Below are 25,683 nucleotides of genomic sequence, written 5' to 3'. Positions count from 1 at the left end.
TTTTAAGGTACGTAAGCATCGTCGGGTCTACTTCCGGAGTATCCGCGACCTGCGCTGTCAGATCCGGTCGGGGACACTCCGAACGCAGCCGGGCCTGACTTCCTTATCGAATGGCTGGCGGAGATGGGATTGGACATAGTCTGCCACTTCCCGCGGCGGGAGCCACGCCGTGGAGTTTGGGTGGACGATGTCCGACGGTTCGAAGGTCAACACCTTGGGAGGTGAAGGCTCCACATGGTGTTCTTTCCTAAGCTTCTTTTTCATGGGCTTAGGGCAAGTCTCCTCACCTGAGTCTGTGTCGGTGTCGGAGGAGGGTGAGGTGTCACCTTGCTCGCCAATGATAGGCTCCGATTGGTCCGCTGTAGAAACGTAGGCGTGATCATTGGCCAAAGCTTTAGAAAGCCTCGCAAAATCCTCTGCATGAGGATTGGCCATCTTGGTCTCTCTAGCCTTCTTTCGTCCGGACGTAGCCGGTATCCACCCCTGCTGAATAGCGTACTTATTGAGGTGCCTCTTCAGGGGAGCAATAGCCCGCACTAGGGCAGAATTCAGTGACTGCTGTACACCAGCGTCCAGGGCCTCTACAAGGTCTTGCTCAAAGGAGCCGGAGGGCTCTTCATAAAACTCATCCTCCTCAAAGCAGTATTCCGCCATAGTAAATGTGACAACAGAGGGGGCGAAACTGCTTGAAAAAACACTGAGGGGTAAGGGGGGAGAGGCACAACCCCAGGCAAGCCAGGCGAAAACAGCCAAAAACAATTCCGGAGTGGAGGGACGGCTTGCCTGTAACACAGAAGCCTCTCTAGGCAAAGCCTATGCGAGATCTTTATACAGCCCGTAGGATCTGTAACCTAGGGCGTCCCTGGGGCACTACTGTACGGGCTTCACAATTCAAATAGCACCTTTCCCGCTCCGATCGCTGCTACAACGATCGCGGGGAATTTCTGTCTCCCAAAATGGCCGCCGCGCCTGCGCGGAGACGGCCGCCCGCCAGCTATGAAAAGGGGACTGGCGCGATACTAGCGCGCCGTGCCTGAGCCCCGTTGCTCCCGCTCCACTAACAATAGACGAGGGCGACACGCGCCCGGTCAGGGGAGGCTGACGCGCTCCCTCGGATTTGCGCCGCAAGCGAAGGCGGTTCAGCGGGGGAGACTGCGAGCGAGCAGGCTCAGGCTGCGGTACCGTTCAGTCAGGTAAGCGCCAGCAGCGAGTCCGCCAGAGCGCAGAGATAATGAACAGCAAACTTTAATCACACAGCATTTCCCCCCAAAATAACTCAACAACCATATCGCGGTGCCCTTCACCCATACGCCACAACACACCAGTAGTAAGGGAGAAGGCACTTAACTGGCTGCTGAGCAGCAAAGAAAGAGGACGTGTGTGCCTCGGTTACGTGTTATATGGACTCATTCTCTATGGTTAGGGACTATAAGGTGTTCATGGGACTTGTAGTTCTTTGCAGTATGCTTAATACAAAAGAACGTTTTTTATTGGCTGCTATGTATAATAAAAGCAAAGAATGAGAAGCATAATCGGAGCCTCCGGTCCTGACATAGAATTTACTATTCCAACTCCAGTCTGTGCAACAGAAGGGAAAGCTTAACCTTTGAAGCCCGACGTCACTTTCCCTAAGGGATGTCGTTGTAAGAATATGCGTGGTAAAGGAATGCATGGTAAAGATGCATTCGTTTTAACCGCCATGTTGAAACTGCAGCGCGAGGTTCGGCTGTTGTTGTAAATGCTGTTTCCCGCCATGTGGTGTCCAGTGATACAAGAATGGCCAGCACATGCTTTCACGTTCTATCTTCAAGTTCAATTTACTTTTTCGACCCTATAACTTAGAAAACAGATTAAATAAATCCTAAAATGGCATTAGAACATAAAGCAAATCCTCCAAGTAGTTATTTAACGAAAAAAGATAACAGTATTAAAACACATCTAGATAATTACATTTTGAGATGACATAAAACAAAATGCCAGAGATGGCACTCATCAGCAGGACCCTGCACAATCTTTATAGACAAATTATTAAAAACATAATGGGCAGGGGAGAGAGTAACCTGTGGTGGAATGATCATTGTCAGTACTAGTGTTTAAAGCACTCTAGCAAGGAAAGGTCCACCCGGGCAGGAAAGCGCAAGGAAACACATGATCAGTGTATATTCTTTAGTCCCAGACTCCCTGCTTCCGACTCAGCTTCACGTGTAAGGCCGTAGGGTCATCGCGCATGCGCTTTTCTTCTAGGCTCTCCGGCGTTCCGCTTGCTCCGGTGCCACCATCCCGCAGACATGTCGTCTCCCGCGGGCCTAACCTCCGCCTGCTCGGCGCAGATGACACTTTTGAACGACATGAGCAAAGTAGAGTTTGAGGCCAGCGAGGAGGTGGATGAGACGCCTACATCGGACAACACCATGAGCCTGCGCCGGAACCGGCTGCGCGGCGTCTACGCTTACGGTAGAGTACGGGTCCTTGGGGGTTCAGAAAACTCTTGGGGGCATATTTACAAGCCCCTTGCGCCACTTTTCCCATGTTAAAAGTGACGCAAAAGTGGCGCAAGGGCCTTGTAAATCTGCCCCTTGAAGTTCAAATGACCCGTTGGGGAGGCCAGAAAATGTTGGCCGAGTCACATGCAGCTCTTGGGCTTGGCGAGGTCACGGGCGTAAATTTTTGGATTGGGTGTGCTTTTTGGGGTGAGATAATGGGGTTTGGATCTGGACTTTCCTGAAAGCAATTGTGCTAGCTCTGGGTGTCGTGAGCTCCTGGGAGGGATCTCTTCAGGGAACGTCTGGGGGTTCCCAAACGTTCTAGTGCTTGGCCATAGATGTTTGTGTGTGTCTTTTTTTGTGGGTGGGGGCGTTGGAGGTCCAAGTAGTATTTATTGCAGGGTTTTAGTAAGACACCGCAAGTGCGAATATGTACGGGCGAGAGTGCATCTAGCAAGTGAACTTCATTTAGCAGAGAAGTGCTGGCAACAACACCTGTCCAAGATCACGCACGGCGCCTAAAGAAAAAGGGCGGTCGAAGCGAGTGTGCTCAAGACACTAGGGGGCAGATTTACAAGCCCCTTGCGCCACTTTTGGCAAAAGTGACGCAAAGGTGGCGCAAGGGGTTTGTAAATCTGCCCCCCCCCCCCCAGGGTTGACTTGGCTGTAGTGAATGGTTTAACAGTTTGGTGATGGGTGGTCGATATTATATGGTTTAGTTCCAGTATTGATCCTTGATCCATCCTCCCCCCCCCCCCCCCAAATCATGCCACTGCCAGTCTGATAAAGGACATTACCAATACAAGACTGTAGCGTAGCCAATGTGGCCTATGTCCTAGTGCAAGGAACGACGCTCCCCCTCGCTTCTGGGCCCCGGTGCCACTACACCCGCTGCACCAAGGAAAGCCCCGCCACTGATACATGTATATAAGTTTGCGGGTCTGCTATAACTAATCCCGCACCCACGACCTGGCTCGCGCACTTCAAGGTCATGGGTGCCCGGCTCTGTCTGCTGATCGGCACTGATGTATCGATCGCATCCACAGCTAATTTCAGGTCATTGGTATTTCGAGCCACAGCAGTGGTGTCGCAGTGAATGTCACGTTTTATCTGCGACTGTTTACCCAACTGCGGGCCCCTTCCGCCCTAAAATGTGAAATGAAGACAGACACATTTAAGACTCACAAATTACTTGCCAATAATCGATGATTTGCGTGGGCAATTGTATTGGTGTCACATGGCAGTACAATATCTTTAATTCGGACAATAAATGTTACAATTAAGACCTATTTAAAAGGAATGTCTAATTCCAGACCACGGACTATCCTGGCTAGAGTCTGGCAGTAAGGTGGGTGGGAGGGCGTTAACATGTGCACATCAACTAATCCCACTTTTATTCACCACCAGAATAAACCACAGCTTCATCCTTTTGGGAGAGATAACATGAAAAACGACTGTCAGGTTTTCAACTTTTAATTGGCATTAAATTACGAACACACAACAGATTTCCCACTTTTTAGTGTAATATAAGGAAGGCCGACTTCAAGGATGTGGCCTAACGGCTAGAGGGGTCGACCTCGAAGCTATGTCACAGGGTTCGCGCGTCGGCAGGGACGCTCAACATCCTGTGATTCTGAGCAAATCATATAATCTCCTAATGTCTAACAAAATTAATATGTCCGTCTGAAATGCAACTGGTGCATAAAGTGCTCAGATACCTTCCGGTCGAGTTCGTGCTATATAAACCCCCCTCCAAAAAAACCCCAATGGGTTTGCAATGCAATCGGTCTCGCCTTTGGGACCTTGTATGTATTTAGATAATAAGATGAACCCATTTGCAATACAGTATGTCTCGCATTTACCTCAGCATAAGCTATTGGCATTGTAAATACCTTTTTTTTTTTTTTTAAGTTTTAAAAACCAAAACATAAAATAAAGGCATTGCCATTTACAATGCCAATACCTCAAACTCACATAAGTGCGAGACCTATTGCATTGCAAATGCTTGTTTGTTTTATAAAAAAGAGAGAAAATCAGTGGTGAACCCTATATAAACTCCGGTATTTGACCATTAATTGGGAGAGGTTGTCACAGTAGAATTATCAGCAGAGGTCACACCGTATTGCCGAGCAAAGCACCCTCAGTTGGAAGGTTGATTTCAGGAGCTATTCAGAAGGGTCCTTCCCCCTTGAGCATATTCTGCATCCTTGGCAGAGTTCTGATGACAGAATAGCAAAGCGCGCTATCCTAAGGTATGTTGTACAATGTATCTTAACAAACTCAAGAGGATGGCTTCTTATTTAATCTTTTAACTAAAATTTGCCATAGCACTTTCAAACAGCTTCAGGTTGTTAGGACTTGCAAGAAATCTTTCTAGTGTTTTCCCTGTCCATGACATGTTTTGCTGCATTTATTTTTTAATTCTGTATAAACATTCATTATTTATGCAATAGACTAGGATTTTATTATGAGTATTTAAAATGTCATGTCCCCTATTCCTAGTACTATATTTGAGTGTGCTAATCATATATGAAAGCACAGCCGGACTGGGAACCGAAGCCAGCCCTGGCAAACAGCTTGACCCCCCCCCCATTCCTCCCCCCAGGCGGCCGAGCTGTTTGCTAGGGCCTGTTTCTGTGTTTTTGGGATAGGAGCTGATATTCTGTCTGCCGGTAACAAAAACGCTCCCCCAGGGGTCCAAAACCAGCCCCCACCCTGGCAGCCCACCGGGGAAACATGAAAGACTGAATTAGTCATTCCTGAGTTCATCTAATGGGATTTGTAGTAACCAGAATTCACTGCATGTCCAAGACTGCTTGGTGGGCTAGGTTGTGGCTGCAGCCCAATTGGCTTTAAAATTCAATTTGCTCCCCTGAATGTAGGGCGAGATGTACAAATGTTTTTTGACATCACAAACTGTCCGATTCACAGAATCGGGCTGTTTGAAACCACAAAAAGGCTTTTTAAAATATATAAAAGGCAAATTGTGATTTGGTAAGTCGCAATTCGTGTTTGCTACCAAATACTAATTTGGTATGTGGAAGGTGCGTCCCTTCCAAACACTCAATCACAATGGTATGTATTAAGGTTTTTAGTCCAGATTCCAGTAGCAAAATAGTAATACTGTACTACAGATTTAAAACTGGTGGTAACCATTTGCAAATGGGAAATGATCCTTTCATGACTGCTTCACTTTTGAGAGTGTTAAATATTTTTTAAGAGCAGGCAGTGGTCCCATGGACCGCGGCCTACTCTTAAAAAATGAAACTGCAAAGTTAAATTTTTTTCTCTTTTCAAATGCATCCCAGTTTTCTTTAAGGAAAACGGACAGCATTTAAATTTTTTTTTAATTAAAAAGCAATTACAGATATGGTGGTCTGCTGACCTCTAATAGTCAATGGGGTAACCCTGTGTGCTTCAGAACATGGGCATGCATGAAATAAACTACAAATTGTTCTGTCGGGTAGAACATTTGCTGTAAATCTATGCAGTATTAATCATGCAAAAATGAGTCTTATACACTTCTTTATAGACTTCAGGATGTAACACACATAGAGGATGCTTTTTGATATAAAGATAGTTTTTACTCTTTGAGTCATATAGGGCTTTCAAATTCAATAATCATCAAATGACATTGGAGACATGTAGATAAAGTTAATAAAGTGCAACAAGGTGGCATATGTGACTAAGTGAAATTACACACATGTGGTAAGAGACATACATGTATGCACACAATATACGAAACAGCGGAAATGGAGCGCTGGCTCGGAGAGACATTTTGTATGTGCGCTTTTTTAAGTGCTGCTTGCTGGCCTAGCGCTTGCGTGCATGTGAGCGTGCACGCGCGCAGCCGCCATGCGCTAGGCCAGCCAGCAGCACTCAGGAGAGCGTCATCGCTTTCACAGCGATCCTGATCGCGATGACGTTATAATCACTGCACCCGCGCTTTACTTTTAACATTAAAAGTAAAGGGCGGGTGCCGCGATTATACCTAAAGTAATAGAAAAAACATCTATTTCTTTACTTTTGGTATAATCGCGGCACCCGCGCTTTACTTTCAATGTTAAAAGTAAAGCGCGGGTGCCACGGCTGCCTGGTTTTACATTGCAAAAGTATATGACTCACTACTTTTACTTTTTGGGGCAATTTCAGAATATTACAATAAGAACCGTTTTACGTACCTCACTTGCGCCCACTAAGAACACACATTTTGTATTATAACAATTCTCCCACAATGTCATTTTGGCGAAAATGGATATCATCCATAGCATAACTATATTATTATAAACATTGGTATAAAATATCAGGTCCAATCACTTAGCAGCACAAGTAAAACACTCATCTGCAGCTATGATTGTATAGTACATAAACCTGCTACATATTTTAGCCGTCCAATAAAATTTAAAACGTTCAAATTTGGTTTGAAATATGTTAAATTCTGAATCTTCGTCTATAATATTTTACACAGCGCATAGAAAAGTATTATAAACAACGATGCACTGAAATGATTTGCAGCAAATTTCAAATGCTCAACTAGTGTGTTGGTCTGTGCCTGGTGCAGTTCGGCATACTAATGAAATCCGTATTGGGGCCACGGCGTGTGCAAAAGGTTAACTAACGCTGTGCTATGAGGGTACTTGCTGCAGACCCTAGATGCTGACCAGGGCCTACTCTCAACATGCAACAAGGAGAACACACAGAGCCCAGTCTCACTACTCCACCTGTCAATGCCCTGCACGCGGCGCCTATGTACTGTGCTCTAAGACTGGGGGCACCAAACGGCGGCCCTGCCTAGCAGCACTATCATTGTTTTGATTTATGTGACAACCCTGAGGGGGTCGCGTCCAATCCCATGTGCTGCAGCTGGCACGCGAGCTCTGACGTAAAAAACATACAGACAAAATGCCCCTTCTATAAAAGCTTGATGGCTGTCAGCTAGAAGCTGAAGAAACTGCTAACAAATATTAGAGGCGGCCGAAGAGAGACGTTTCAGCGAAGACGCCTCTTTAAGAGCTGTCCGACAAGAACCCCAAAGGGGACGTGGTCTCTCCAAGGCACCAGACTGCACCAATACAACTGAGTGAGCGCACCTACAAGATACAACAGTCATTCTGTCAGAGCACAGATCCCAAGGGGAGAAGAGTGAGTCTAAAAAACTGACGCCTCTGCAATAAATACTAAACTCAATAACTAACCGAGGGCATTTTGTGCTCCTTTTACAACAACCCACTGAACCAGCAAGCACTTGCTGGCCTGTGCTGTCGACACTTGCTAGGAATCTGTTCTCAGCACTCGAGGACTGGCAACTAGCCGTGCCCAGTGCACTTACCTCAGTCCTGACCACCCAGAACTACACTGCACTGGCTCTAAACACTGTCTTTGAACTTGACTGAATACTTTTAAGCCCCCCACGGTTTTCAAACGATTCTATTGATGGAGTCGCCCATCCAGCATCAAGTCCATAGAGTCTGCACGAACAGGCTCGCTGTTCCCCAGATACACTCGGAGCTGAGCAGCCAAGGAGAATGAGGGCATTTTAGCCGAGAATCCCATATTTTTAGGTCGCGGATCAAAATCTACAGTGGTTCGAAGATGATATGCCTTCTTTACCATCTGGTGAAATTATTGAATGCTGTTGGTGGTCTCAGTCTACTTCACGGTGGGCAGACATCCATTTTACAAAAAAACCTCCCACCCAATTGCACTAATTGGCCCATTGGTCTAAGAACATGATTGCTGTGCAGTGGAGACAGAGATGGAGCCAGCCAGTTCATCATCAAGTCATTTAAGTACAAAAATAATTGGCCACACCAAGGGGTGTCAGGGTGCCTCGAAATAAATGAAAGGCAAGTAGGAAAACTGCGGCTCTCCTTGTCTGTGGAAACGTCAAACCAGCAGACTGCAAAGGGAAGAGCGTTTCAAATACGGAGGCAGGGCCTCCCTCGAAGGGATTGGAGGAACACCAGCACATCAGTTCTGTAAAACCTGAAAATACCAGGGAACATATACACTTGGTAACAAGAGTGTTAACTGGTAGCGCAGGACCCAGACCCTGCACCGCGTTGTAGCCAAGGCAGACTAGATGTACTAGATTTAGAATCCACCGTAAAACACCACGAAGATTAACCTCTTCAGTGCCCATGACGAGACTATCTCGTCATGAACCCCACCCACCAATGTAACGCCCGGCACAGGAGGGGGAAAGGGCGTGGCACAGAAGGGGTTAAAGAGAGTGAGTGTAATGTCCCCGGAAATGGGATAAATGCGTCAGCTTGAAGCACCAGCAGAAGTCTTTCCACGAGTCAGAGCAACGCACACATTGCACCCCAGGAACATCTGGATGAACCAAGGGCTCTAGAACTGGCCACGTAGACGTGCTCACAATTCCTATTTGCAGGTAATAACATCTGCAGACAAAGCCAGTGGGTCTGACTTTTCATTTACGGTGAAATTGGATGTATGTTTACTGATGGATGTGTTTTTTGTGAGTGTATGATTGGGGTGGGTTAATGGGTGTACTTTAAAGAACACTGGGTTTGATGCACTTCCTCCAATGCACTAAACTTCAGTGCATTACAATTAAGTTTGAACTGCCCTGCTTTTTAGGCCTCATCTACAGATAGGCGAGAGCTCATGTCATCACACACCACATACATGGAGATACAGAAAATGACTTTTAGACAATCCCTCTCACACTTTGGCTATTGTGGTTCAGCTGGCTTTAGGCACTGGCTAACATTGGTGTCCATCAGCGAGGGTATCATTTCACAGCATTTTGGAAATGTTAATACCCTTAAAAAGTAGCCAAATATGAATTAGCATTCTGTAATATTGTTATTTTTTTCTTTTTAGGTCAAGCCTAGTGGCAGCTCGCATGCACTGCTCGCTCTGCGAGCCATGTTGTAATAGAGTAAGCCCCGCCCACTTTCCACCCATATTTTATATTGGCTGGTGTCATTGTCCTTCGCAAAAGCTGAATTTTGATTAATTACGAGGCTTGTAAGTCCCTCCTGGGTACCGCCTTGTCTCCATTTGTTACCTCCCATAACGACTCAATCAATCAGGTGTTTGTTAAGTGGGACTACTCACCCGTGAGGGTCTCAAGGCGCTGGGGGAGGGGGGTTTCGCAGGATCCAGTCCATCAAGGAGGGGGTCTGTTGAAGAGCCAAATTTTGAGGTTTCTTGTGAAGATGGGGAGAGATGTTGTCTGTCTGAGGTGGAGAGGGAGGGTGTTCCAGGCTCTGGCCGCAAGGAAGGAGCGGCCGGACCTTTTACTTGGCACGTTACATGGTCTCTGATATTTAGTGGGTGAGCACTATTTTCTTTAATGGTCTTTCCTTATTCCAGTGCAGTCCGCTTTCACTTTAGTGGCTGCGCTGCTTTATTTAATTCATTTGCAGCGCGGTCCGCATCAGTTCAGTGTAGCATAGGCAAACAAGCATTTGCAATACAACAGGTCTTGCACTTACGCGAGTTTGAGCTATTGACATTGTAAATGATAATGCCTTTTATTTATGGTTTAGTTTTTGAAACAAATTAAACGCATTGTCATTTAAAATGCCAATAGCTTAAACTCGCCTAAATGCGAGACCTATTGCATTGCAAATGCTTGTTAATTCTTGGGGCCGGGAGACCTGGTGGACATAGACTGAAATGAACGTCGACGGATTGTGCACAAATAGGTGAGCGTCACAGCAGGTCTTCCTCAGGACGAGCAACAACAAAGGACAGCCTAGGGGGAAGGTGAATCATACGAGTCACGTGTGTTCCATCATTGGGGTGTGTGAGTTATTAAAGTATCTAATTCCAATTACAGCTAACCACCCCCAAGATGGGGTGAGTGTTAGAGGGTAGATACAAATTCAAAGCTGTGGGGTAGAGAATGAGGGTCAAAGGTGGATTATGACAATCATGAATGATATACATTATTAGGGGTGCAAACTCACCATACAACAATGTCCAAGAAGTCTCCAATGGTAAAAGTTTACTGGGAGACCAAGAGCGGTAGTGCATGGACTTACCACACAGTATTTTACGAAGAGAAACCACCATCAGGGTTGGAGCCTGGGGAATAAAGAGCAGGATTTTTATGAGCGGGTTGTGCAAAAACCGACAGTAAAAAATGGCATTAGAAATGCTATTTGTTGAGGCACACAACCTTCCTCTTCAGAATAAATCATAGGGGAGGAATAACAAACCACCACCTCAGTTTGAATCTACAAGGTATGCATCAAAAGTAGGTGTTAACTCAAATGTTTAGTGCAAAAAAGTGGAAAAATATTCCCATGCAGCTATTCAGCGTGCAACATACCTTGGTGGCATGTGTTGAATTATACTCAACTCGTAGCAATTTGGGTTCTTAGTCCGATTCTAAGGAGAAGAAAGATTAAAGAGTAGTTGGAGCATTTAAATTCCACAATTACAAAGTGAGGGAACTAAGTACAAAAGCCAGAGTGTGCGGCACACCTTCAGAACGGACACTGGTATTTATTGGGGCACGACGTTCAGCACGTAGCCGGGATGTCAGCTGACGCCCGCGTGCCAGCACCGGGGCAGCAGCTAGGTGTCAGTCAGTAAAGCTGTCATCGGTGACAGTTGCGGCTTGGAAGCTCGTGCTCATCAGCGAGGATAAGGATGCACTGCCTTTGATACATTGTAGAAACCCAGCTATTAGTTAAATGACCAGTGCCTTTGTGGGACAAGTTTCCTAACGCCTTGTGTAATCACAAACATTGTTTCAGAGCATGCGGCTCGATATTTAACAAATTGTTTGTTAAACCCCGGTGCTTCCGTTGAATAGACTTCCAGCAAACGTGTTCAACCGGAAACAATGTTTCCAGACACACAGCTGATTTTTTTAAGGCATCGGCTTGCGTTTTAAAAGGCAACACATTGCTCTCAATTAAAGCTTCAGTGAAGATTAATCCATTGTATAAAAATGTAAATTCAAACTGTGTGAATACATCAAAAAACGACGTGGTACAAATAAATGAAATGTACATTATAAACAATTGGGAGATTGTTACTGAATGATAGTGTGCCATGCCATATAATTCCGGGAGATGATTTCACTACATGTCTGCAGGATTTCATAATCTAAAAGTTCCTTCATTTGAAAACATTTGTGCATTTCTGAGTGCCTGGCCATATGTTTCATAACCGGAGGATCCATTTAGTAGACTTCCTGAAAACGTGTTCAATCGTAAACCATGTTCACTGACACACGGCCGTTTTTTTAAGGCATCTGCTTGCATTGTAAAAGAAACACATTACTCTCATAAAAAGCTTCAGTGCAGATTAATCCACTGTATCAAAATATAAATACAAACTGTGAATACATAAAAAAACTACATGGTACAAATAAATGAAGTGTACTGTATAAACAACTGGGAAATTATTACTGAATGATAGGGTGTCATGTCACATAATTCCAGGAGATTATTACACTACAGGTCTGCAGGACTTCATGAACCTGCTACGTCTCCAACTCTTAGAATCTGAACTGGTTTGTTATCATGTACTTAACTTTTTAAAAAGCATTCTGAAGCATAGGAAAAATCTCTAAAATTTACGCTGGATCTAGCCTCAAACGATGCAATTAAATTATATGATTCCTTGTTTTTAATATATATGATTTTGTGTTTGTACGAATTTAATTTTTGTAAGATGATTTTTGTTTTTATATGAATTTGTATGATAAAAATGTTCCTTTTATGGTTTTCCAATGTGTAAAGCCGAATAAAGAAGATTTTATTATTATTATTACATTTCTGAGTGCCTGGCCATATGTTTTATAACCGGAGTTTTAGAAATGGGATTTCTGGTTGTAACGCTTGCGCCAAAGCCAGGCAGAAACCGCCACTCTAGTCAGGGCAAGGTAGTTACACACTGAGGATAACCCCTGCTCACACCCTTGGTAGCTTGGCACGAGCAGTCAGGCTTACCCCAGAGGCAATGTGTAAAGCGTTAGCGCAACACACACACACAGCAGGAACAGACTAGGCACACCACAAAAAAACTCCACACAAGGTTATATCAAAAATAGCCTTTGTACTCTCATAAACACATTAGAAACGTAATCACACATTTACACTGTGCCAACTGGCAATGGAATATTCACAGGGGATTATATACACATGACAGGGCCAATTGGGCCACTGTCCGAGCCATCATAAACCCAAATAATAAATGTAGAACACAACCAGTAACTACTGGCCAAACACTGTACTCAGCATCATCCTGCAACATAATTCAAATTCTGCCATCAGCATCACATTAGGCGTGGAATACATTATGCGCCAACCTCATCAGCATACACACAGTATGCCCTAACCTCACAAGCCCAAACGCATTAGACAATAAATCACATTATGCAGAAACACATAAATCACATTATGCAGAAACACATAAATCACATTATGCATAAACACAGATATCACAGCAGGGCCTGGCGCCCTGCCAACCTCACACTGCCCCCCTGGTCAACTGGCCTTCTCAAAGGGATCAAATGCCCTATGTCCCAAATGTCAGGGCTGGCTGCCCGAAGCCGCAGAATCACAAGTGCGCAATTGCGCTGGCACCACTGTCTCCTGGGTCCCCACTGGGACTCTTTGCACTGGACTGGCCTAAATGTTGCAGCTGCCGCTAATTGCGGTGCAGATGTGTAGATACTGTGGCCACTGGCCCTCACTAGTCCCCACTGGGACTTTGCAAAACAAATGGGTCCAAATGAGCACCAACAATGTGCCCTGATCGGCACCACTGAGTCCTTGGACTGCCGACGCACCACAATGCCCCCAAAACGAATTAGCATGGGCACTTGCTGTGCCTTATGGAGTCCAACTCTGACTGACTAAAACAAAGGTGCCCCCACGTTGCAGTTGCCAGCTACGGCGGCGCAACTGTGACAATGGCCTGAATCCCCCTCTGGGACTCAACAGGAGTGCGGGCAACATTGCAGCAGCCCACGCTGGTGCAGCGCCGCTGTATATGAAATGACGAAGGACGGGCACCGTTGTGCCATCTGGACCCCCCCCTGGGGGCCTAAGATCAAGGTGCCTCCTGTTGGAGCGGCCTGCTCTCCTGCGGATCTGCTGAAGACATCAGGCACCAGAAACGTGCGTCGAGAGGGCCCTTAACACCCCACATAGAGCCCCCACTCACCGAGGCTCTGCAGGCTCTTCTCTGCTGTGCACCGTGACAGGAAATGTGACTTCCCAGGTCCTGCCTGCACGCACCGGGTTACCCTGGGACTCCGCTGACGTCCGGGGACTCCTCACACTTCACCTGGGCTCTCTCCTAGGGCTCAGGACTTCTTGCCTCTCTTCACCCGGGCCCCCTCTGGGACCGGGACTTCTCCAGCCTTAGGCTAGAGGCGGGGGCAACTTGGCGGCATCTCGCAGATGCTGGGTGGGATCCTGTCCTCTTTCCGGCACCACGCCTCTGGCCCTCTACTCCCCGGGGGCAGAAGGAAGAAACGGAGCCCGCAAGGCTCTTTTCCTTGTCAGCCGGCCCAGCCCACAGTCCGGCAGACGCGCCTGGCTTCCTCTTTGTGGGATCAGGCCGCGGCAGTAAATTCCTCTGCAGCGCTACCAGGCGGGGTGGGCACCCGCCTTACGATAATCCCATAAGCAGGGTGGGCACCTGCCAACACATCACAGAAGCGGGGTGGGCACCTGCGAGCTAACAACTAACGAGGGGTGGGCACCCACTCGATCGGCCAAACGCGGGGTGGGCACTCGCTGCTCAAGTAAGCACCAAAAATGCGTGGTAGGCTCCCACTCCCCACGCTGGGTAGGAGAATATTCAGGTTGCAGCCCAGCGCTGCAAAGCCCACAGAAGCGCACTATAGCAAATAGTGTGATTGTTGTGCACACAGCTTTGATTAAAACACCTCCTTCTATATAGGCGAGTGAGAAAAATCTTCCAACCTGACACGTGACCAAGGAGAGACCCTGGAGTAAGCAGGAAAAGGATTAATCAAGCCTTACATATTGACGCTCCAGGAGTCAGGTTGGAAGATTTTTCCCACTCGCCTACATAGAAGGGGGTGTTTTAACCGAAGCTGTGTGCACAACAATCGCACTATTCGCTATATCTAATAAAAACAAAGAATAACAGGCATGAAGGGATAAAGAAAATAGGAGACTAAGGATAAAATAAAGAATCCGGATCCACATTACTGAAGTGTGTATCTCGAAATTGTACAGAGAAGCTCTTCCTTCCCGAGTGCTGCGGCACCAGAGTTTTTATCTTTAACAATGTATAACTTGGATAAGGGAAGATAACGGTTAGTCCTGAGAAAGGTGGTAACATTCAGACAACTTCACCGAAACGTGTAGACGCAGCAAATTTATGTTAAATTTGAAAAGAGACAGCAAGAACGAAAAAGACAGGGAATTTCTTCCCCTGCTGGGTGCTGTTTACATTAGTTTTCAAATCAACAGTTGCAAGACAAATTATATTGTCTGGTAGTTTCCTGTCGAGTGGGGTGGTTTATTTTGCAATTGATGTGTGTAGGAGAATCTAGGTTTTTAATGTTTAAGAATTTGTGTGTATCTGTATACATGATTGGTTTTGTTCATATTCAAAATGTCTATTTATGATGTTTAATTATTTGTGATGATTTGTATTATACATTTTTACCTATTTGAGTTTCTAATCTATTAAATACGCACAATAGTGCTTATAAATTCTTATTAGAGTCTTTTAGCTTAACCTTGGGGGAACATTGAGGCATCAGATGGTGGTTTGCATGAGTGAGGAGTAAATCACCAAGTGTGCAAAAGGAGTTCCAGAGGGAAAATTCTGGTTTTAACTTTCAAGGTAGATAAGTAAAACACAAGAAATGTAATTTCTTCTGAAATAATTCTGAATTAATCCTTGTACTGAGTACGCTGTATGATGGAATAGATGCCCCGATAAATACATTGGATTGTGGTCCATATAAATATGATAATGTCATCGAGCAGCCATGTACTGCCTAGGATCATGTTTAATCAGTGTAATATTCCATTACATTCTTAAATATACATTTGAAGAATTCTATCAGCCAGACTTTGTCAGCGCATTGTAAAGACATTGACACATTTAAACAGATGTTTTCAAATGAAGAGACGTTTGGTTCATGAAGTCCTGCAGACCTGTAGTGTAATAATCTCCTGGAATTATGTGACATGACACCCTATTATTCAGTAATAATTCCCAATTGTTTATACAGTACACTTCATTTATTTGTACCATGTAGTTTTTTTTATGTATTCAGTTTGTATTTATATTTTGATACAGTGGATTCATCCGCACTGAAGCTTTTTATGAGAGTAATGTGTTTCTTTTACAATGCAAGCAGATGCCTTAAAAAAACGGCCGTGTGTCAGTGAACATGGTTTACGATTGAACACGTTTTCAGGAAGTCTACTAAATGGATCCTCCGGTTATGAAACATATGGCCAGGCACTCAGAAATGTACAAATGTTTTCAAATGAAGCTACTTTTGGTTTATGAAATCCTGCAGGCATGTAGTGAAATCATCTCCCGGAATTATGTGGCATGGCACACTATCATTCAGTAACAATCTCCCAATTGTTTATAATGTACATTTCATTTATTTGTACCACGTTGTTTTTTGATGTATTCACACAGTTTGAATTTACATTTAGATACAGTGGATTAATCCGCACTGAAACTTTCATTGAGAGCAATGTGTTTCCTTTTAAAATGCAAGCCGGTACCTTCAAAAATCAGCTGCATGTCTGGAAACATGGATTCTGGTTGAACACGTTTTCGGGAAGTCTATTCATCGGAAGCACCGGTTCTAAACCATATGGCCAGGCACTCAGAAATGCAGGCATCATATTTAATTAGGTATGTTGTGCACAAATAAAAGATTTAATTTTGTATCTGTTTAACAAATAAGTTGTTAAATATCGAGCCGCATGCTTTCAAACAATGTTTCCGATTACATGCGGTGTCAGGAATCTTGTCCTACGAAGCCACCGGTCATGTATCTAATACTTGGGTTTTTACAATCTATCCAAGGCAACGCGTCCTCATCCTCGCGGAAGAACACAAGCTTCAAAGCCGCTGCTGTACTGATGACAGCTTTACTGACTAACATCTAGCTGCTGCTCCGATGCGTGCACATGGGCTACATGCCGATCATCTTGCCCCATTAAATACCAGAGTCTCTGCGTGGACACGATCTTTCCACATCCTGCAGGACCCACATTCACTGTGAAGTCCATTCTGAAGGTATGCAGCACACTCTGGCACTTCTACCTAGTTCCCTCACTTTGTAATTGCTGAATTTAAACGCTCCAACAAGTCTTTAATCTTTCTTCTCATTAGAATCTGACTAAGAAGAACCCAACTTGTTACAAGTTGAGTATAGTTCAACACAAGCTACAAAAGTTTGTCACGCGCTGAATTGGTGTGTGGGTCTATTTTTCCACTAAACAATTCAGTTTACCCACATTTTTGATTTATACCTTTAAGATCCAAACTGAAGTGATGGTTTGTTACTCCTCCCCTATGATTTACTCTGAAGAGGTAGGTCGTGTGCCTTAACAAATAGCATTTCTAATACCTTTTTTACTGTTCGTTTTTGCACAACCCACTCATAAAAATCCTGCTCTTTATTCCCCAGGCTCCAACCTTCAAGGTAGTTTCTCTTCATAAAACATTGTGTGGTAAATCCATGCACTCTCTCTCTTGTTCTCCCAGTACATTCCTACCACTGGAGACTTGTTGGACATTGTTGTATGGTGAGTTTGCTATAATTGGAATTTGTGAGTCTGTTCAGTCAAAAGATTAGATCGTTTAATAAATCACACACCCTAGTGATGGAACACACGTGACTCATATCTGATTCACCTTACCCCTAGGCTGTCCTTCTTTGTTGTCTGCTCGTCCTGAGGAAGACCCGCTGTGACGCCCACTTATTTGTATACACTCCAGGGTCAAAATGTTGACGTTCATTTCAGTCTATGACCACCAGGTCTCCCGGCCCCAAGAATTAAGTAGCTTATTTAAGGTTCATCAGAGACCATGTGTTAAAAAATTTGAAAGGACAGACATCATTTCAGCTGTTTTGTATATTGTGTACATACCTGTATGTCACATATGCTACCTTGTTACCCTTAATTCACTTTATCTACATGTCTCTAATGTCATTTCATGATTATTGAATTTGTAAGCCCTATATCACTCAGAGTAAAAACTATCTTTATATCAAAAATAATCTTCTTCTATGTGTGTTCCATCCTGAAGTCTATAAAGAAATGTATAAGACTCATTTTGCATGATTTTTTTTTTTTGTTAAACTTTATTTACCATTTTCATGATACAATACAGCATTATATACTAGCTCCAGTGCGGTGCCAGATTTGGCAGATCCGTTGCGTTGTGTAAGCAATACATGAAATTTATCTTAACAGCTTTGGAGTAAGCCACTTTTTCAGTACAACATTCACATTCTAGATACTCATGAACTTTAGAGTACAACTCTTTTATCTTCAAGTTGACCGTTTGTGACACTAGAAGCATTCCCAGTTATTATTAACGGATCCCTATCACAAATGTATCATACATATACCCACCATTTATCCTATGCCCACAGGTACCAGTCCATCCTCCAGTTGAGCAGCAGGTTGTGAGTGCATGGTCATATTATAATGTTTAAGAGGGCCCCAGATATCACGTGGGCGAGAAAGTGCTTGGCAATGTAGAAGCATATAAGTCATGGTTGAGGTTGCAATATGCTAGACTCGTAAGCCAGTCCTTGCGCTGTGGCACAGCCCTACTACCCCATTTTAGCGCCATTTCCCGTTTTGCTAGTAGTAGACTTAGTGCTGTATATTTCCTGACTTTCTTTGGGATGTTGTTCACATACCCCACGAGTGCCATCTCCGGGGTGGGGATCAGGTCCAGTCCTATCATTTCACCCAGTGTATGGTGTATTTTGTTCCAATAACTGCTTATTTTGCTGCAGGTCCAAGCGAGGTGGGCGAAGTGTGCGTGTGGGGATTTATATTTTAGGCAGCAATGTATTCTTTCTGAGTCTAGTTTGTAGTCCTTCTCGGGCGTAATGTAAATCCTAAGAAGGAACTTGAAGTGGATACGTTTGTGGCGACTATTTAGGGAGACCGACATAGTTTGTTGGCAGCACGCCTCCCATTGGTCATCTGTAATCTGCTGGCCTAGATCTGCCTTCCAGGCAGTGCAAATGGTTGCACCATTGACTGGGATTAACTCTGTGCATGCTCTGTACATTCTTGCAATCAAATGGGTTCCTGCGTCGCTGTCTGATACTGTGGACAAGGGAGTGAACGGACTAGGTTCAAGGGGGAACCCGGGAATCTTGGCACGTAAGGTAGAACGAAGCCGGGTAAGAACAAATTTATCCATAGAGGATGCCTCAGGGAATTTTTCCTCATAAACCATATTAAACCGAGATAGGGTGCGCTAGACTATTCTCCCTCCAGTGATGGAAAACCACTGTTGATTTGGTAGCGGTAGACTCTGGGAGTATAGAATTGGCGATCCCATCATCCTGACCAATTTTTAGGCAGGCCCAGCTTGTAGTTGAGACCGTCTGAATGTCCAGGGGATCTCGGGGATATCCCAGGTGTAGCACCGTATTAAGTGTGTCTGGCAAGACTAAGCCTCAGGTCGTAAATAGGGGTCCCTGGCATCCGGGTGAAACCAGGCGTGCACATAGCTGCACTGAGCCACCAGATAATATATCTGTAAGTTAGGGACTCCAAAGCCTCCCCTGTGATAAGGAAGTGTGATAATATCCCTGCGAGCCCTTGGGCCTCTGCCCCCCCCCCCCCCCCCCCCCGCACCCCCCAAGTTAGTCGTATAAGATAGGTGTTTTATGGATTGAAAGAAGCGATTTGGGAGCAGGATGGGTATATGGAATAAGTAGAGAAATTTGGGCAACACAACCATTTTGATCAATGCTATCCGGCCAGCATCAAGAGTGGAAGTCTCAGCCATTTATGCACCTTCTGCTCCAGCGAGTGGATCACGGTTCCATAGATGGATCGTCTGGTTTCAGCGGTGTCGAAGTGTATGTCGATTCCCAAATATTTGACAGACTCTGAGCGCCAGGTCAACGGGAACTCTCCCTCCCATCTGTGCCTGCCCTGTGTAAGTGGGAATATAACTGATTTATGCCAAGGCCTGAGAAGCCGCCAAATTTATTGATCTTCTGGATAAGTGGATGTAAATTGTCTTGCGGGTGCCGAACATATAAAATAATGTCGTCTGCGTATAATGACCCCAGTAATGGCCCTGTGTTGAATTGGATCCCTCTATGTAGGTGGCATTTTTTAAAGTGACGAACAAGCGGATTCATGGCCAGGATAAAAAGCAGGGGGGACAAGGGGCAGCCCTGCCTTGTGCCCCGGGACAGCGAAAAAGAGCGGGAGAGTGTGCAGTTCAAGTCACCATCTGGCTGTAGGAGCCGAATATAACCTTGCCGTGAGCCTGATGAACCCGAAGGGCATACACATTCTGCGCATGACAGTCCAGAGGAATGGCCACTCCAGAGAGTCAAATGCTTTCTCCGCGTCCAGCATGATGGCAGCGGCTGGTGTGGCAGGGTTGATCCTGTGTAGGACTGCAAAGAGAGTGTGGAGGTTTAGAGAGGTGGATCTATGGGGCACAAATCCCGATTGGGCAGGGGAAATTATTTTGTCCATCAGCAATGCCGGCGTACAGAGATCGTTTTTGCTAATATTTTATAATCAAAATTTAATAGAGAATGTGGTCTATAAGATCAGCAGTGCAGAGGGTCTTTGCCAGGCTTTGGTAACAATACGATCACTGCTTCTCGTAACGTAGGGGATAATTGGTTCTGCTGTAAAGATTCATGGTAGACTTCTATAAGTTTTGGGGCCAGAACATCTTTATAGCGCTTATAAAAGTCACCCAGGAACCCATCTAGGTAGGTGTAGTAGAACCATTCAGCGCGTCTATCGGGTCAATTACTTCATCTTTCGAAAAGGGCTCCGCAAGGAAATCTTGCATATATTTATCTAAGTATACCAGCGCGATTTCGTCAAAATAGTCTTTGCGCTCCATCTGGGTGCGCTGCTGCCTGGAAGTATAAAGATGCTCATAATAAGCCAGGAATTCGTCCCAGATAGCGGATGTGTCTGTTAACATGTCACCTGTGGCGGACTGGAGCTCAGTGATTTGTGCTGCGGAGTATTTGGGTCGGAGCAGTTGGGCTAACGTGCGCCCTGGCCTCTCACACTCTCCATACCTGTGCGCTGTTATGTATTTACTTAAGAAGTGCGCTTCTCTATCAGCCGCCTCCTGAAATTCAATTATTCAATGAATAATGTCAACCGACGCTGTGCGACCTCGAAGGTTTCTGGTGTACTCTGCAACAAGGCATCTAATGCAAGCAGCTGCTGCTCAATGTTAGTGAGCGTGTTCCTCAAGTCTTTCAGGACTCCGGCGTGTTTGGCTATGCCTCTAATGTACACCTTGAAGGCTTCCCATAACATCGCCCAAGTGTCAACTGATCTCGTGTTTAATTCAAAGTAGTCGTCAATGGCCTCCCTGATTTCTGAGTCAGAGTTCGTCATTTAGTGCCCTGCTTGGGAAGTTCCATCTGCGCTCCTGCCCCGCGGGTCTGTGAAGGCGAAGCTTAAGCACTACCGGGGCATGGTCAGAATAGGACCTAGGGAGAATCTCACTAGTGGTGTGACAGGTGATGGGGCACGGTGAAAGCAGCCAAAAGTCCAGCCTGGGCCAAGTGTTGTGGAGGGCTAAGTAATGTGTGTATCCCAGGAAGTCTCGATGTCAGAGAGCTGGAATGTCTCACATGTGTCCAGCAACACTCGTCGGAACCAGGGCTTAGATTCTGCTGCTTTGGAGGGACCATCCACACTCCAGTCCAGAAGTAAATTAACTGTGAACAACCTGTTATATCATACTATCTCAAATAATGCTTCAACATATTTAAAGCCAGCTACTGCCATATAATAAGCAATGCATTCAGCATTCATATCAGAGCAGCCAAAAATGTCAACCATTTGAAAAAAGGTCCACACTGGCAACTGTGCCACCGCGGTCATTGCCCCGCTGGGTGTTAGAGGTCTTGTAGGAGGTGCACAAGGCTTGCGCCTCGCTTGGAGTGTCAAAGAAGCAAGGCCGACCGTTGACGTCCACCCTCAGGCGAGCTGGATACAGCATCCCATAGCAGAGGCCCAGATTACGTAGCGTGACCTTTACACCGTTAAACTTACGTCGGGCCTCCTGGATCATTAAGGTGAAGTCTGGGTATAGGTACACATTTGACCCCTGCCACTGGAGTTTGCCACGTTCTCTGGCCAGCCTTAGCGCAGTGTCCCTGTCCCGAAAGTTCTTAATGTGTGCTATAATAGGCCTGGGAGGGCAGCCAGGGTTGGGACAGGGGCCCAAAGATCATGCGCTTTTCGACAACAAACTCGGGGGTAAATTTCTCCTTGCCAAAAATGTCTATTAGCATGGTCTCAATATTTATTTATCGGGGCATCTATTCCATCATACATGGTCTCAACAAAAGTGTCCAATTTGCCCTGTCATTTTTAATTGCGACCTCTTTAAAAAAAAAAAGAAAAAAATCCTTTTGTTCAAGCTTTTTAGTAGATTTTGCGGCTCCATCTTCGAGGTCCGATATCCTTCCCTCTGCAGTGTCCAAGCGTCTTTCATACAGCTCCAGTTTAACCCCAAAGGCGTCCAGGCGTTAGTCCAGAGTGTCAAACCTGTGATCAAGTGCTTTGAAACCTGCCCAAAGCTCCTCGAGCATAGCCGGATTTGAAGGACCGATCTCCGGCACGGCGGAAGAAGCCTGACCCCCCCCCCCCCCCTCAGCCATGTTAGTGCTGCGGTCCTGCACTCCGTCAGATGTAGTTGGGAATGTGAGCAAGCGTTGGTTTGGGTCTTTCTTTCCCATATCCATGCGTCCCACACCCGATGCAACTGCTCCCCCAGACCGCAGCCACTGATCTCAGAGGCAGTGTGGGAGCGCCGCAGCTATCACTGTGCAAAGCAGCTGGCACCCCATGGATCGCTGAGTGCGAGGGAACCTGGGCGGGGGGCTGCAGGGGCTGCAATCGGCACCCAGTGGGCAAGTGCGGAAGCAGGGGAGGTATACTCCAGTTTTGAGGACCTGGTCCAGGGCCCGTGCCCATCCAACGTGTCCTGGGTGTCCAACTAGTCTCAGCAGGTAGTCAAATTATGGAAATTTCGCCGTAGCCTGGGACAGGAGGATCGTGCTTGGTGGCCTGGCGGAGTTTCATTGAGGTTACGGGACTGCCATTTTGTTAGTCCGCGGGGCTGGGAGTGTCTCGCTGCTGCTGTTGTGCCCCTCTCCCCGCAGCCCGCTATGCAGATCGGAGCCGGTCTGGAGTAGCTCATTATCCCAGCCCACGGTCGTGTCACGCAGCCGGATGGCTGCCACCCTGATGCCACCGGAGACCCTGGCTCATCAGATGGCCTACTGGAGCGTCACTCAAGTGTGGTTTCCCCGTGGGTGTAGGAAGGGGTTGGGGGGGTGTCTCACAACGGCTCCTACAGATTTGTGGCTAGGGGAGGAGGGTCGGGAAGAACTCACCGCAGTTCAGACGAAGGCCAGGCGGGTCGCACCCGGCAGCCCCTGAAGGTAGCGCCACAGTTCGGAGGGCAGCAGTACAAATGTGCCGGCCGGCCGCTGAGCCAGGCCGCAGTCAGCACTGCCCCCTGCGAGATCTAGGCTGTTCTTCTCCAGTTCTAGGTGGAATCTGGCACCGAAAGCGGCCACAGTGTGGGTGCCGGCAGGCTGGGATCAGGTTCTGGGCAGGTTAGCGGCGAAGTTGGCCGTCTGTGCAGAGATATTCGGATTTATGCAAGGCGACAGTGCGGCGCATCAATGCCACGCTGCCATCTTGGTCCGCGGCTTGGTCACTGCCCCTCATTTATGCATGATTAATACTGCATAGATTTAAAGCAAATGTTCTAACCGACCGAACCGATTGTAGTTTGGGTCTGCTGACCTTAGCAGGCCACCATACCTGTGATGGCTGACATGTAAGACTGGTCCAAGAATCTGCGTTTGGACATATGTTTCGTTTCCTGGGGTTCAGGTGTTTTATTAAGTATCTGACTTGGGGATTTAGAGATTTGATGGGTATTTGAAAGGAATTTGCATTCTGGATTTGGGCGAGTGGCAGTTCTATTTATGAGGGGTAGTGGTAAGTGTACAGCCTCTTAGGAGTCTACGTTCAAGGTAGCGTATGTGTATGCTTCTGAGACATCGGACTGCTGTTCTTAGCACTTAGCAGACGTTGTGACCTGTACATGACCTTTGTGACCTATGTGTGACCTGTGTGAGCTGTGTGGACCTGTGTGATCTGTGTGGACCTATGTGTAACCTTTGCTCTCTTCTCTTCACAGGGATCCGTGAGTTGAGGATCGTTCTTGTTGGGAAGACGGGAACTGGGAAAAGTGCAACAGGAAACACCATCCTCGGGCGGAAAGGGTTTACATCTAAAGTGTCTTCCAATTCAGTGACCAGTGTATGCAACGAACTGTTTTGTGTGAGGGACAGGCACAAGATCGTGGTCATCGACACTCCTGGACTGTTCGATCCCCAGATTTCAAATGCATTAATTGCTCAAGAGATCACTGAATGTGCAGTAATGGCGGCCCCCGGCCCCCACGCCATTATCCTTGTGCTCCAGGCCTGTCGTTTCACTCCGGAGGAGGCCCGCGCCATCCAGGACCTCCAGACTCTGTTCGGAGAAGGGGCTGCTGGATACATGCTGGTCCTGTTCACACGAACAGATGACCTGGAAGCTGATGGAGTCACCCTGGAAGAGTACATCAGAAGCGGAGATAACAGGCTAAAAAGGGTGGTTGAGTGCTGCGGGAACCGGTACCTGGGCTTCAACAACCGGGCTCAAGGGGCCGCGAGGGAGCAGCAGGTGCAGGCGCTAATCTCAATGGTCGACGGGATTGTGGACGACAACAAGGGCTCGTTTTACACCACACAGATGTTTCAGAAAGCGGAGGAAGAGATCCAGAGACGGGAGAGAGAGATCAAGAAGGAAAGGGCGAGATCTGGGAAGAGTAGTAAAGAGCTCCCGACTCCTCGCGAAGAGGCCAAGAAGAGTGTCATGGCACGCGTACTGAAAGTGTTAAAGACATCACTACAGCTGCTGGCAACGCTGAGCGCCATTGCAGTCTCAGTGAGTTCGCTATTCAATTTTACTGAGTGAACATAGAAAAGAAAACTGCAGTTCTCTGGCCACCGACTCCCAGCTCAAGCGCTTTTATTTAATGTCTCTTGAGCTCACACTTATTCACTGCGACACTCAGCACCTACTTTCTTTTCTTCGGGTAACATAATGAAGACATTTGAAAGGAAGGAGTGACCTCCCGATCTGAGGTCTCTCAAGAACATCACCAAGGGCTCAACAGTAAACATAAAAGACGTGCACTGCTTAAATGTGAGCTAATCTTGTAAGCTGCACCTTAGCAAGACACAGCCATGTATTCTTTACTACCAAAGCAGAGTTCTTAGTAAATATTATCATTTTTGTGTCTATATGCATGTCTAGGTAGAATGGGTTTCTACGGGTACAGGAAAATCGTGGGCGCATTAATACCCTGGAAGTACAGCGTTGGTGCTCCAATAATGTGCAATTAAACATGCTTTGTTCTCACCTTGACCTGATTCTTGTTCTTTGCCAACAGCTCACACCACAGCTGGCCCTGCTCACTGACAGCACCTGCACACACTAATGACATGCCTCGGGTGAGTTTGTCATCCTTCCACACAATAGAAAGGGGTCCACTGTAGGGTCTCCAGTACTGACCTTGGAACCCTGATCCTCCAGATTTGACATTTCCAATAGAAGTGACGTTTTTGAATGCTCCTTGAAGCTACATGACATAATATAAAATATCAAAATCAAAAAAAAAATTCAAATGTTTCCAGTGCGGCCAGTAACATAAGTGCATAAGACGAAGAAGCTCAACATGGAATGCAATGACATCAATTAATAACTGTAAAATAAAATGGAACGGTTCTGGCCTGTGTGTTCCTGGTAAGGGACAGAAGAATCCTAATGCATTTATCAAATAGAACATCTACCAGAATAAATTGCTTGTGTCTTCAGATCAAGTGCATTTCAAGTTGTAGATTTCTACGCTGCACCCCCAA

The 25,683-nt window shown here is 46.1% G+C and overlaps 1 protein-coding gene across 1 annotated transcript; it reads left to right on the top strand.

The window, feature by feature from the left end:
* The first annotated feature begins 2,127 nt into the window (after positions 1-2,127).
* Positions 2,128-25,189, top strand: LOC146830350 (GTPase IMAP family member 9-like). The gene is made up of 2 exons (XM_085604542.1): positions 2,128-2,454; positions 23,913-25,189. The coding sequence occupies exons 1-2, from the start codon at positions 2,289-2,291 to the stop codon at positions 24,734-24,736; spliced, it is 990 nt and encodes a 329-aa protein (XP_085460668.1). The 5' UTR covers positions 2,128-2,288; the 3' UTR covers positions 24,737-25,189.
* Positions 25,190-25,683: the final 494 nt, after the last annotated feature.

This window comes from Triturus cristatus, chromosome 5_1 (assembly GCF_964204655.1).
Source record: "Triturus cristatus chromosome 5_1, aTriCri1.1, whole genome shotgun sequence".
NCBI lineage: Eukaryota > Metazoa > Chordata > Amphibia > Caudata > Salamandridae > Triturus > Triturus cristatus.
This window is presented reverse-complemented; position numbering and strand designations above follow the sequence as displayed.